General features: G+C 45.5%; 1 protein-coding gene across 1 annotated transcript; it reads left to right on the forward strand.

Moving 5' to 3' along the window:
- The first annotated feature begins 11219 nt into the window (after positions 1–11219).
- Positions 11220–13486, forward strand: LOC118702242 (U6 snRNA-associated Sm-like protein LSm3). Its single transcript, XM_036407996.1, is given in 3 exon segments — positions 11220–11256; positions 13186–13311; positions 13314–13486. Coding segments are annotated over 3 exon segments (336 nt in total).
- The last annotated feature ends 550 nt before the right edge of the window (positions 13487–14036 follow it).

Below are 14036 nucleotides of genomic sequence, written 5' to 3' on the forward strand. Positions count from 1 at the left end.
AGTAAAGATTGCGATGCCCAGGTGGCACCGTAAAAGCCCTGCTTCAACAGCTGCCCAGCTAAGGTGGGTGCCTGCCAGGCTGAGATCCATGAGATGTGGGTGGGGCAGCTGCTCCTCCTCTCCTATGCACAGAGAGGATCTCCAGATCCTGTTCAATTGCAGATTCTGACTGGACAGGAGTGCAGTGGACCTGAGACTCTGCACACAGGAGAGGCCTTGGGTCTTTCACCAACACAGAAAGCTACAGGAGGCCCCAAATCTGGGGATTCCTTCCATTTGTGACACAGAAACCCAGCTGGGCACCAGGTCTTCCCTGTGTTCTCAAATGCGCTGGGAATATGAGATTTCCTCCCAGCAGGAAGGCCACAGAGGTGACTCTGTGGTGCACATGTGTCAAACACAAGGCCCGCGGGCCAAATCCGTCCCGCCAGGCCTTGCAATGTGGCCCGCACCGCGCTGTCATCACTGCACTCCGCTGCGTTTCCATCACAATGACAGTTTATGACTGTTCAGTAAACCATTCAGCCCGCGATTTAGGCTGGATTTTAGATTTTGGCCCCTTCTCTGATTGAGTTCGACACCCCTACTGTGGTGAGAAAAGGGTCAGCTGAATGATGACAGGGGAAGGGAACCCTTCTCTATCTCCAGCTGTCACCTGTGTGGCCCCTGTTTCCCGGACAGGACTAGGTGTTTCAAAAGGACCTGAAGTTCCCGGGGTGAAGGTGTAGGTGTCCTTTGTGTCCTCTCAAGTGAGGATTGTGCTTAGTGGTCAGATGGCTGTGGGTTCCCTGGTCCTCAGACTCAAGGTTTCAAGGAGACCCTCCTTCTCTGTGCCCATTGGCTGAGCTGTGGCTCAGGGCCTGTCCAAGTGCTCCCTGTTGGTCGGAGCAGCCTCTGTCCCTCCTCTGCCTGGGGGGCTTTCCTGTGGTCACCCTGCCTTCCTCATGGGTGGTGCCAGGCATGGGGTGGAGGAGCAGCACTGAGGCCCCTGAAAGCAGGTGCTACAAGAGCCCTAGAAGGAGCCAGGAACTAGGGAAGAGCCCAGAGGCCTATTGGATCAGGGGATGGAAATCAGGCTCTTCTGCACCTCCTTAGCCAAAGCCAGGTTCTCGTGTGCATTTCCTGTGTGCTGTCTGTGTGTCTCAATGTTGCCACCTGGAGGTCATGAAGGAGACCTGTAGCCAATGTCAGGGACAGATCCAGGGATGCTGACCAGGCTCCAGATGCTGAGAGCTGACCCTGAGGCCTGGGAGAGGTGGATTCTGACCTCCAGGCTGAGTGGCCAGTCACAGTGGGTCTCAGGCTGCCTGACTTCATCCACAGGGCAGGATGAGCACGGGGAGAGGACAGGCGTTGTGCAGAGGAGCCCTGATGCAGTGTCAGGAGAACTCTCCCCCCAGGAGAATATACTATTTTCGGAGGAGCTCCTTATCCCCGAGATTTCCAAGGTGAGGGGTCTCTTGAGGCTTACAGGAGAGTGTGCCAGTCTGAAGGACTGATCATGAGAATGTCCTGTGTGTCCCCATCACAGCTTTGGGACATTGCATCCAAGTCATCTGTGTGCCTGTCAGTCATCTGCTCTAGGCCTCCCCAAGGGGCCCAGGATCTGGAGCAGATCCATGAGAACTGTCAACCAAGGAATCCTGTGGGTCCCTCTGTTAGGGGAGAGGAGGTCCCCTCTGAGATGGAAGAACCCCCAGATCCTGGGCTCTCCTGTCCTATCCTGCCTGGGAAGTCCCCCTTGTTCCCCAAAACACCATGGGCTGGTGAGATGTCTCCAGGGACCACGGGAAAGTATCCCATAGACCAGGTACCTTAGCAATGGGAGTCGTCACCTTTGAGGTTTGGGTGGGCTCCCTTTTCCCATGGTAGTAACTCCACCTGGGATTTCTGCCAGGTCAGGGCTCTGTGAGAAGAGGAAGGATACAGACTGCTGCCCGTGTCCTGGAGAGAGGAGACATCCCTCACCTGGTAGGGATGGGGAGGGCTGTAATATTTGGGAAATGAATGGGGGTCAGGATGTTATAGGACCTTGAATGCCTGGTCTTTGCATATCAATATCAAGGAACTGAGCACTGAACCCAGCACACTTTCAAGTAGATAGAGTTTATTGGGGGACGGGGGGAAAGCTTGTGCACAATGGAATCAACCAGAAAAGAGAAATGGAGCTCCTCGAGGGGTTCCTATAAATGGTTTATATGGGGGCCTTGTGGTGGGTGCAGGGCTTGGGCATGAGGATGAGGTCAGCTGTCCCATGAGCCTCATCTGGTGGTGACTGGTCCCGGGGTAGTCCAGGGTTTTTCCATGGTCAGTGGACCACCCAAAGGGCCTGTAGAATAATGCTTGTACAAATATTCTAGCTACCATTTAATTGACAAAAATCTATTTTGCAGAACATGATATCAAGAAAGGTTGTTATTGCCGAAACCGGTTTGGCTCAGTGGTAGAGTGTCTGTCTGTGAACTGAAAGGTCCCAGGTTCGATTCTGGTCAAGGGCATGTACATTGGTTGCGGGCACATCCCCGGTAGGGGGTGTGCAGGAGGCAGCTGGTGGATGTTTCTTTCTCATCAACATTTCTAGCTCTCTATCTCTCTCCCTTCCTCTCTGTAAAAAAATCAATAAAATGTTGTTTTTTTTAAAAGAAATGTTGTTATTATCCTACATTCTTTCCTTTAAGGATGCGGTTAGGTTAGTTTCAACTATAGAATTTTACTGAAAGCAAGGAGTCACATCAGGCCTTGGAGATGGACTTCTTTCAGACAAGGTGGAACCCAGATGTTACCTCTATGTTGTCCCAAGACTCCTCGCTGTTAGGAGAGCTCTGTCCTCCCTCTTCACTGTACGAGGGTAAAGACTGTGGGCACTTGCTGCCCTCTTCCTATGCTGACCCCATGCCCTGGTCTACAGGAACATGCTCTGACCCCAGGTGTCACACAGGGTGACATGCTTCAGTTGTGTGGTGTCCCACATCCATGTAAGGGTGTTCATGGAGCATCTGTGAGGGTTCAGACAGGCAGAGCTGGATACCAGCCTGGCTTCTGTCTCATCATCAGAATCCCGGCCTGGGCACAAGGACTAGATCTTCTCATCTGTCATCAGGGCTTAATCCCAGATGCCAGAGACCTGGCTCTGCCTCCTGCTTTAACCCTCAAATGCTCTTTAGTTTTGCTCAGGGTTGAGCTACTGGAACAGACATCAGGGTCCCTAGGAGGATCCTCACACTGGAGAGAGGGTAGAAAGGCATAGACTCGTGACCTGGAAACAACCCCAGGGCCCGTCATTGGGGAGACAGATGAACTGTGGAGGCTGAAATCTCAGGGCCCAGTTGCCCCTGCCCCAGGTGAAGCCCTGAGAAAAATGGTCGTGAGCTTATAACCCTAAAGGTCCTGTCACAGGATCTATTCAGGTGGGACCAGCAGGGGAGGGCAGTTAGAGGTGACCAGGCTGACAGAGGAAGGCAGTTAGGAGCAGCCAGACCTATAGAGGAGGGCAGTTGGGGGCAACCAGGCCTGCAGGGGAAGGCAGTGGGGGGGGGGGGGGGGTACAGGCCTGCAGCGGAGAGCAGTTAGGGATGATCAAGCTTGCAGGGGAGGGCAGTTTGGGGTGACCAGGCCTGCAGGGGAGGGCATTTAGGGGGACCAGGCCTTCAGGGGAGAACAGTTAGAGGCAACCAGGCCTGCAGGGGAGGACAGTTAGGGGTGACCAGGCTGGTACGGGAGGGCAGTTAGGGGCAATTGGGCCAGCAGTTAGGGGTTGATCAGGCTGGCAGGGGAGTGTTTAGGGCACATGTGTCAAACACAAGGCCCGCGGGCCAAATCCGTCCCGCCAGGCCTTGCAATGTGGCCCGCACCGCGCTGTCATCACTGCACTCCGCTGCGTTTCCATCACAATGACAGTTTATGATTGTTCAGTAAACCATTTGGCCCGCGATTTAGGCTGGATTTTAGATTTTGGCCCCTTCTCTGATTGAGTTCGACACACCTAGTTTAGGGGGTGATCAGACTGGTAGGCAGAAGCAGTTAGGGGTAATTATGCAGGCAGGCGAGTAGTTGGGAGCCTAGATTGTGAGAGGGATGTCCCAGATTGGAGAGGGTGTAGACTGGGCTGAGGAACACTCCTGGCCCATGCACAAATTTTGTGCACCAGGCCTCTAGTTACAATATAATATGCAGGTCTGTTCATCAAGCTTCTTGCATGGTTCATGTCCTATATCCTCACTGACCAGTTTTCTCTCTCAGTTACTGAAAAAGATGGGCTCAAATCTCCTACCAAGAGAGTGAATTCCAAGTGGCTTTTAAAGGAGAGATGTGTCAACCTAATATATGCTTGCCCCAAAGCCTGCAAAAAGCTATAGTAAAGTTGAATCATGAAGAGTTATTTAGTTACTGTCAATTCGGCAGCATGCTGTCTTCTTATTTTTATTCAGTGAGTTCACTGTGGGTAACACAGGAATTTACAGCCCAAAGGGATGTGGTATATCACCAAGGATGGTAAGAAGCTGGGAAACTAGTTTTGCTTTCATGGACAGATATGTGGATTAGCATAGCCACTGAGATGACTAACCTGGCAATTTCCATAATAATTAAAGATGCCCTTTTCCTAGAGCCAGCAGCTCCATATTTTGTATTAATATAATAGATCCGCTGAGAAACTATTAGAGCAGGCAGCTAGAAAGAGGTCGTTGGGGCCTGGAGGGGAGACATGGGAGATGTGACAAACCAAAACTAGCAAAAAGCAGCCCATAAAAGAGTTGGGTTCTTTCTTTAAAATAAAAGCCTGTTTCCAAAAAATACTTATGACCCATTTCTGTACATTTTAAATTATAAAACTACACAACATATCATTTATGAATACAAACAGAAGATTAAAAGTACCAGATAGACCTTCCCCCTACAGGAGAGTGGTTACGCCTGGGAAAGAGGAAGGAAAGGATGAAAAGGTGGGGTTGCAGTTTATGTAACATTTGTCTTTTTCCTTAAAAGGGAGATCTGAACAAATATCTAAAATGTCACATCTGTAAAATCCTGAAAGTGAAGAAACAGATGACTGTTATAATATTTTACGTATGTAGGAAATGTTTCATGATTAAAAGAAAAAATATATATTATATTATTATTATCTATATACTAGAGGCCCAGTGCACGAAATTCATGTATGGGGGGGGGGGGGGCAAGTGTCTCTCATCCCAGCCTGCACCCTCTCCAATCTGGGACCCCTTGAGGGATCCCCAGTGGGATCAGGCCTAAACAGACAGTCAGACATCCCTCTCACAATCCAGGGCTGTGGACATCCTTCTCACAATCCAGGACTGCTCCCAACTGCTCGCCTGCCTGACTTCCTGATTGCGCCTAACTTAACTGCCTTCCATCTTGATCACCCCCTAACCACTCCCATGCCAGCCTGATTGATGTCTAACTGCTCCCCTGCCAGCCTGTTTGCCCCCAACTTCCCTCCTCTGCCAGCCTGATCACCCCTAACTGCCCTCCCCTGCAGGGTTGATTACCCCCAACTGCCCTCCCTTGCAGGCCTGGTGCCTCCCAACTGCCCTCTCTTGCTTGCCTGATCACCCACAACTGCCCTCCCTTGCAGGCCTGGTCCCTCCCAACTGTCCTCCCCTGCTGGCCATCTTGTGGTGGCCATCTTGTGTCCACATGGGGGGCAGGATCTTTGACCACATGGGGGCAGTCATATTGTGTGTTGGAGTGATGGTCAATCTGCATATTACTCTTTTATTAGATAGGATAGAGGCCTGGTGCATAGGTGGGGGCCAGCTGGTTTGCCCTGAAGGGTGTCCCATATCAGGATGGGGGTTCCCTTGGGGTATGGGGTGGCCTGAGCGAGGGGTCTGTGGTTGTTTGCAGGCCAGCCACACCCCCTGGTGATCCAAGTGGAGGCCCTGGTATCTGGAATTTATTTACCTTCTATAATTGAAACTTTGTATCCTTAAGTAGAGGCTTAGGCCAGCTAGGGCAAAAAAGCTTGGCTTCTTCCATTGCCTGGGAAACCCAAGCCTCCTTCCTGCGCTCTGTGGCCATACCCATCTTGGGTGGGGTTAATTTGCATACTCACTCTGATTGGCTGGTGGGTGTGGTTGGTGGGTGTGCATATTACTCTTTTATTAGATAAGATATAAAAGGCTAATACGCAAATTGTCCCCTCGGGAGTTCTACCAGAAGACCAGGAGTTCAATCACTCACTATAAGTATTGAACAACAGGGTGCAGTACAGGACAAAGGAAGGCTTTGACCGGCAGTCAGAACACTTAAAGCTGGAGGATTGTGATGACATTTTTATTTTTTTATTTTTTTTATTTTTTTTTAATATATTTTTATTGATTTCAGAGAGGAATGGAGAGGGAGAGAAACATAGAAACATCAATGATGAGAGAGAATCTTTGATGGGCTGCCTCCTGCATGCCTCCCACTGGGGATCAAGTCCACAACCTGGGAATGTGCCCTTGACCTAGAATCAAACCCAGGACCCTTCAGTCTGCAGGCCAACGCTCTATCCACTGAGCCAAACCAGCTAGGGCTCCTGATCGTTTATTTAAAGCTTCTCATAGAGAATCCTAATTGAGGGCTGTTCTTGCAAAGGGTGTGATGAGACAAGTGGAAATGAGTTCAGGGAGGATGAATTCAAAATCCTCAGTTGGAGCTTTCAAGGGACCGCCTGGTTTCTAGTGACTGGCGTGTGCTTACCAGGTTTTTCTCATCTATAAATGGGATAATAATGTGATGACATTTTTAAAAAGCAGTGATTCACCTATCAGGTTAAAATTTTAAAAGTGGTTATTTTATCAGGTTAAATTATCAAATGTTGCCAAGGATGCAAATTATTTATACATTGCTTGGTAGCAATAAGTAATGATACAGTCATTCTGGAAAAGTTTGATCATTTCATAAATATGAAACATGGGCATCTATTGCAAAGAAATGGAAATTAAAACTTACACAAAAACTTGTCCCAGAGTATTCACTGCAGCTTTACCCTTCGTTGCCAATCACTGGGAACAGCCAAGATGTCCTTCAATGAGCAAACAGTAAACAAACTCTGGTACCTCCAACACCATGGAATGCTACTCAGCAATAAAAAAAGAAAAACTATTGATATATGCAGCAACCTGGATGTATCTCAAGGGGATTATGCCAGTTTGAAAAAGTCTATTCCAAAAGGTTTCATATGTAATATATGATTCTATTCATATCCTTAATAATAAAGAGCTAATGTGCTAATTAGACTGAACAGTAGAATGACTGTCCGGACAACCATCTGGACAATTATCTGGACAAAGCCGGGCTGTCAGGGCTGGCCAAGGCTGCAAGAGGCTGCAGACATATTGCCAAAGGGTACCAGGTTGCCCAAAGTTAGGAACTGAGTGAGGGTGCAGTGAAGGCAGTGTGTGAGGAGGAAGACAGGCATAGTTATAAAAGACTGGGAGGGGTCCTTGTGGTGCTGGAACTGTTCTGTATAATGACTGTGGTGGTAGACACACAATCCTACAGAGTTGACAAAATTTCATAGAACTACATACACACACACACACACACACACACACACACACACCTGCAAACTGGTCAGATCTGAATCACATGAGTGGACTGTATCAGTGGTAATTTCCTCCTTGTGGTATCCTATTATAGTTTTGTACCCAGTGAGGGCAAATTGGTTGGAGGTACATGGATGTCTCTGCATTATTTCTTACAACTGGGTGTGAAGATGCAATTATGTCTAAGCAAAATGTTTAATTTTCTGAAAAATTAAGAAGTCTGGAAGAAACTAATTAAAGAACATATATGCATATATTCATAGCCCATGGGCACAGACAATAATGTGATGGGGTGGGAACTGGATGGATGGAGAGAGGAGGAGAATGGGGAACAGCTGTAATACTGTCAATTTTTTTAAGCACTGGTATATGATTTTTACTTTCCACAAGAAGATTTGAAATAGTTCTTTTTTGTGTTCAAGACTAGACAATACAACCTTTTCAGTGATAGCTAACAATTTTCCATTTATTAACTTGTAATCATCTCAATAATCCTATGAAGTTAGCAATAGCTTTACCCCCATTTTGCAAATAGGGAAACTGAGGCACAGGGATAGTAAATGACTTGTCATTTTCACATAACAGTTAGGGAAGCAATGAGCCCCCTCAGAATATCTGAGAGTTGTAAAGTCACAGGAAGGGAACCAGACACCTGTGTTGTTGTTTTTTAATCAGCCACCCTAACCACCAAGAGGCCTGGATGGCACACTCAGGACTGTCCTCATTTTGTATCCAAGTGTACCATTGGCAAATGATCTGTGATTTCTATTTTCTTTTTTTTAATGTGGTAAAAACACTTAACAGCCCTAGCTGGTTTTGCTCAGTGGATAGAGTATGGGCCCATAAATTGAAGGGTCTTGGGTTCAGTACCTTAGTTGCAGGCTCAATCCTGTCCTTAGTTGGGGTGCATGTGGGAGGCAACATATTAATCTGTCTCTCTTACATCTATGTTTCTCTCTCTCTCTCTGACTCTCCCCCTCCTTTCCATGCTCTCTGAAAATTAATGAGAAAATATCCTCAGGTGAAGATTAAGAACAACAAAAAATAATAACATAAATTTACTACCTTAACCATTTTAAGGTACAGCTCAATTATATTAAATACACTCACAATGTTGTACAATCATCATCACCATCCATCCCATCACTCTTGTAAAACTGAAACACTACCTATTAAGCAAAAGTGCTGGCAAAGGTCATTGTTCCTCTGCTGAGATCTCCCCTCTACCTAGAGCTTACTGACAGGCACCTTATCCAAGTCTCCATCAACTTGGCCCACTCTGTTCACCCTGCCCTGGTGATTCCCTGAGATTCCATCCCACTCAATTTGTAGCTCAAGCTGTTTGCAGTGGCTTTTCCGTATGAATGGCTTGTCCTGGCTCAGGCTTCAGACTTTACAAAAATTTCTCAAACAAGTAGTAGTTGGACTCACAGAGTGCACCATACCTCTCAATAAGTGGTCCCAGGCCCAGCACTAATAGCAACTTGCCAAGGTTCATAGCTTGGCCTCTCCTAGGCACTTCCAAGCCCAACACGAGTAGCAACCATCTGCAGATTGCTCTGTAGCTAGTGCCAGTTGGCCCCAAGTCAGGCACAGGCAGTGGATGACTTTTCACCTCCTGGGAGGCCCCAGAGCCAGTGCAACCCAGTGCACAGTTTTAGACCATGCCAAATTACAACTCTACCACATTCATGAATAACACACTCAAGGAGTGGACTCAATAAGCACCAAAGCCCCACTGAAGCAAATCCTGCTCCATAGGGGTGGCTCCTGCACAGCAGCTCTTTCACTGTAGTCACAGCTGGTCCCCACAGCCAATTGGCCTGGGGGTCAGTTCTTCCCAGTGACATCAGCAGCAATCAAGACTCTACTACAACAGGACACTGTATATAGTCCACACAGGAGCTCACCTAAAATGCCCAGCTCAGGTGACTGGGAAGGCTGAGTTAAAAGACACCTACTACATAAGGCCACTCTACCAAGTCCATGAGACATAGCCGCTCTACCTAATACATAGAAACAACCCTGGCTGGTTTGGCTGAGTGGATAGAGTGTTGGCCTGTGGACTGAAGGGTCCCAGGTTTAATTCCAGTCAAGGGCATATCCAGGGTTGCAGGCTTGATATGCAGTGGGATGCGTGCAGGAGTCAGCCAATCAATGATTCTCTCTCATCATATCTCTCTCTCTCTCTCTCTCTCTCTCTCTCTCTCTCTCTCTCTCTCTCTCTCTCTCTCTCTCTCTCTCTCTCTCTCTCCCTCTCTGAAATCAATAAAAATATTTTTTAAAAGAAACAAACACAGAGAAACAGCCAAAATGCAAAGAAATATGTCACAAATGAAAGAACAGAAGAAATCTTGAGAAAACTGAATGTAATAATTAATGTCGTTTTTAAACATTCGTTTAAAATCTTGCTTGGTGTTGACTTGTATTGACATAACCTTCAAACACGTGGTATCTACAGAACGTGTGAAGTGCAATTAACAAGTTTTGCTTGAAAAAGTTTGTGTTTGGTTTGGTTTTTGTTGCAAAACTAGGGCTAAGAAGATGGCGGATGAAGAGCATATTCGGCACTGCATGCTTTACGAGTTCCAATTAGGAAGAAAAGCAAGTGAGGCTGCAAAAAACATCTGTAGTGCTCTTGGTCAAGATGCAGTTAGCGCCAGAAAATGCCAGCGTTGGTTTGAGAAATTTCGCGAGGGAAATTTTTCGTTAGATGACAAGAGTGGTCGAGGCCATGTTTTTGATCAAGAAGCTCTTCAAGCTCTTTTGGTGCAAAATCCTCAAATTACCCAACAAGAGCTTGCGACAACTTTAAATTGTTCACAAAAAACAATTTCCAATCAATTGCGTGCACTTGGCAAAGTCCAAAAGTTTGGAAAATGGCTTCCTCATGAGTTGACCGACAACAACCGTAATCAAAGAGTCACAATTTGCAGTTCGCTCCTCTCTCGTCAAAACCGTTTGCGGTTTTAGAGCAAATTGTTACTGGAGATGAAGAATGGGTGCTGTATGTTAATTTGAAAAGGCGGCCTCAATGGTTGGACAAAAATGAGGCTCCGCAGCCCACGCCAAAACCTGACTTGCATGTGAAAAAAGTGATGTTGTGTGTTTGGTGGAATTTTAAAGGAATTCTTCATTATGAACTTTTACCATCTAACCAAACCATTACAAGTGCAGTGTATAGTGCCCAGTTGGAAAGGTTAGCCTAAGCTTTAAGAGAAAAAGAACCCGCGCTGATTAATCGGAAGGGCGTAATTCTTCACCACGATAACGCACGACTGCATACTGCAAGAATCACTGCTGAAAAACTGCGCCAGTTGGAATAGGAAGTTCTCCCTCAACCTGCATATTTTCCTGATATTGCCCCTTCTGATTACCATTTGTTTCGTTCTTTGCAAAACTTTCTTCTTGGAAAAAAATTTAATAATGAAGAATGCCTCAAAAATGCATTGACCGGATTTTTTGCATCAAAATCACAAGAATTTTACAACAGAGGGATTAAAATGCTTCCTGAGCATTGGGCACAAGTAGTAGAAAACAACGGCAACTATATTGTTGATTAAATTTTGTTGTATTGTTTAAATAAATTCGATTAAAAAAAAAAATATTAGAAAACGACATTAATTATTACTAGACCTAATAAATACTGAGTTCAAAAGAATGGTTATAAGGATGCTCAGGGAACTTAGTGAGAATCTCAAGGAAATTGGTGAGAACATCAACATAAAAAGGAATCCACCAGTCTGGAGGCCCAGTCCTGCCTTCCAGGTCAGCTGTGGGACCAGGCTCTCTGGCTCCATGTCTTGATTTCTATCACTCGCCAGGAGGTGGCAGCAGCTGAACAAAGAAGAGATACAGGGACAATTGTTATCACCCTGTATGTCTGCAAGTGGACCTGTGGGGCAGGAACCCAGGAAATGACGAAACTTCCTGCTAATTTAGATGTCAGGAGTATATGTTTTGGAAACTTAATAAAAAAAAATGCGTGGACATTTTCTTATTTTGGAGGACAGGCTTTTGAGTTTGGAATTACAGGTTTCCCTTGGTTGTCATGGTCATTGTCAGTCCTACCCACTTGGGACACTGACTGCAAATTCAGCACTCTGGTTCAGGATTGGTCTTGGGATGAGGCATGAATAGCCAGTCCCAGGGCCCCTCTGTATTCATACAGCCACAGAATGATGTGTGTCTCTCCTGGGAATAGAGCTCCTTCCTGGACAGCAGTACCCAGCCCCCTGATACCCTCCCCCCTTCCTACCCCTTGCCCAGCCCCATCTCAACCCTCAGAGCAGATTCTGAGCTGACTGCCCCAGGGACATTGTGTGGATCATTTACTCTCTTTGCTCTGCTCCTGTTGGCTACCTGGTGCTGTCCATGACCACGAAGGTTCCCTGAGGGGTGTGTGTGTGTGTGTGTGTGTGTGTGTGTGTGATGGGCCTCTGCACACATGTGAATTTCAAGGTAAGGGTATTTGAGAGCCATTTAACAACTATTTATTTTAAATGCAAGAATTCATGGTTAGCTCTTCCACATTTAATTAGCAAAGATTCATGTTGTAGATGAATTACTCTTCTCAACATCCTGCCTTCCCATGATACCGTGTTTCCCCGAAAATAAGACACCCTCCGAAAATAAGACCTACTTACAGGTTTCCTTCTGAGTGAAATATAAGGCATCTCCCTGAAAATAAGCCCCCCCCCCTTGGCTCTATCTCAGAATGCTATTGATAAACATGAGAGATTTGGTCCACTGATTCTGAAAGAAATGGAGTCACAAAAAATTCACCAGGAAATTCAGGAATTGGGTTGTTATGATGATGTTCCAGAAGATGATGACATAATTGTCATTGAATAAATGAGTAAATTCTTGATACTGTAGGATTCACAGTTTGCCTGGTTTGTGTTGACAACTACCGTACTACCATACCGTATACAGGTCATAAATTTCCTTTATTTTCATTTAACAATAAATGTGTACTGTATTCTTCTTCATGGAAAAATAAGACATCCCTGAAAATAAGACCTAGTGCATCTTTGGGAACAAAAATTAATATAAGACACTGTCTTATTTTCTGGTAGAATGATAGATTCACCCTTTTGCCTGCCCCTTGCAGCTCTTCCCACTACAGGATAGCATATCCCCACCCTAGCCCTGTTTGTCACAGGCATAGCTATAAGAACATGGGGCCCAGGCATCTCCATATCAAAAAGCATCTCAGGAAATTCTCAAGAACACAGCAAATTTGAGAAACATTTCCCTAAATTGTATAATTTACATGTCCCACTAGTAGGACGGATGTTGCCATGCTATGGATTACAGGAGTTTTGCAAGTATGTCCTCCTCATTCTAATCCATAAAACAAAACCACAATATCCAAGCAAATATGTAACCAACTGTGTAGAGGTACCTGGACACTCAGGAGATAAGAATGTAGGCTTAGCAACCACATGTAGGGAGTGACTCCTCCCCTGGACAGGGCTGACCTGAGTATTACCTGCCAGAACTTTCAGGCTAAGGTTCCCACTAGGTCATGCTTCTTGGAAGGATTCTCACTCCAACATGCAAAGCTGTTCTTATGGGACCAGTGGGATGTAAAGTCTGCTGGAAGGAGTAGATTCCAGCAGGGTTTGAAACATAGCGGACGACGTGGGCCAGCAACAAACTCCCAACAGTGTAGAAGAGCCCCTGAATCTTATCAGGCTCAGCCTGGATGAGCAAATGTCTGTGAAAATGAGAAATTGAGAGCTTTAAGGTAGATTATACGCTTAGATCAACATTTAAATATGATATTGGGAGATGTGGGAGAAACTGTGACTACTATAGAAATTGATGAAGAAATATATAAAGAGATATATAAGTCAACAAAATGGAATATTCCAATGCTTTTTGTCTGGGAAGATGGTGTTGTGCTAGTTGCCCCTTCACTGAGAGTTAGTTGAAACAAATAATATATCCTTTGTGGAAATTAGGAGACTTTATATGATTGCATAGTTAAAGGTAGAATATATTCAAAAGAGAAATCTGTGTAATTTTTGATATTTAGAAATAACCAAGGATTCTTCTGCTCCTGAAATAAATTTGCACATAACTCATAAATTCTTGAGCTAAATTACATTTTTATTTTTCTCCAACCCTTCCAATTAATGTGATCACCAAAACACATCCCTCTTTTTTTTAGGAGTTGATTTGCTCCAATGTTTTTTTCCTGAAAAAAACATTTTTTAATTCATATTAAATTTGATGTTTTCTTTTTTAAAATTCCCTGAAAATAAGAGAACTCATAAGGGCCTGAGAAAATATGCAAGAGACAACTTACCCCAAATGTAGTACTGGCCACACATGATCTTTGAAATCTCTCAAAGACAGGTAAGATAAGGCTTCAGAAGCAACCCAGTGAAACAGCCCCTTTACAAAGAAAAATGTTTGTCTAGGTGTGAAAAAGAAGGTCTCTTTTTCTATTTAGACATCCTAGTCCCTGAATTTTAGACT

This window comes from Pipistrellus kuhlii, unplaced genomic scaffold, assembly GCF_014108245.1.
Source record: "Pipistrellus kuhlii isolate mPipKuh1 unplaced genomic scaffold, mPipKuh1.p scaffold_m20_p_38, whole genome shotgun sequence".
Taxonomy (NCBI): Eukaryota; Metazoa; Chordata; class Mammalia; order Chiroptera; family Vespertilionidae; genus Pipistrellus; species Pipistrellus kuhlii.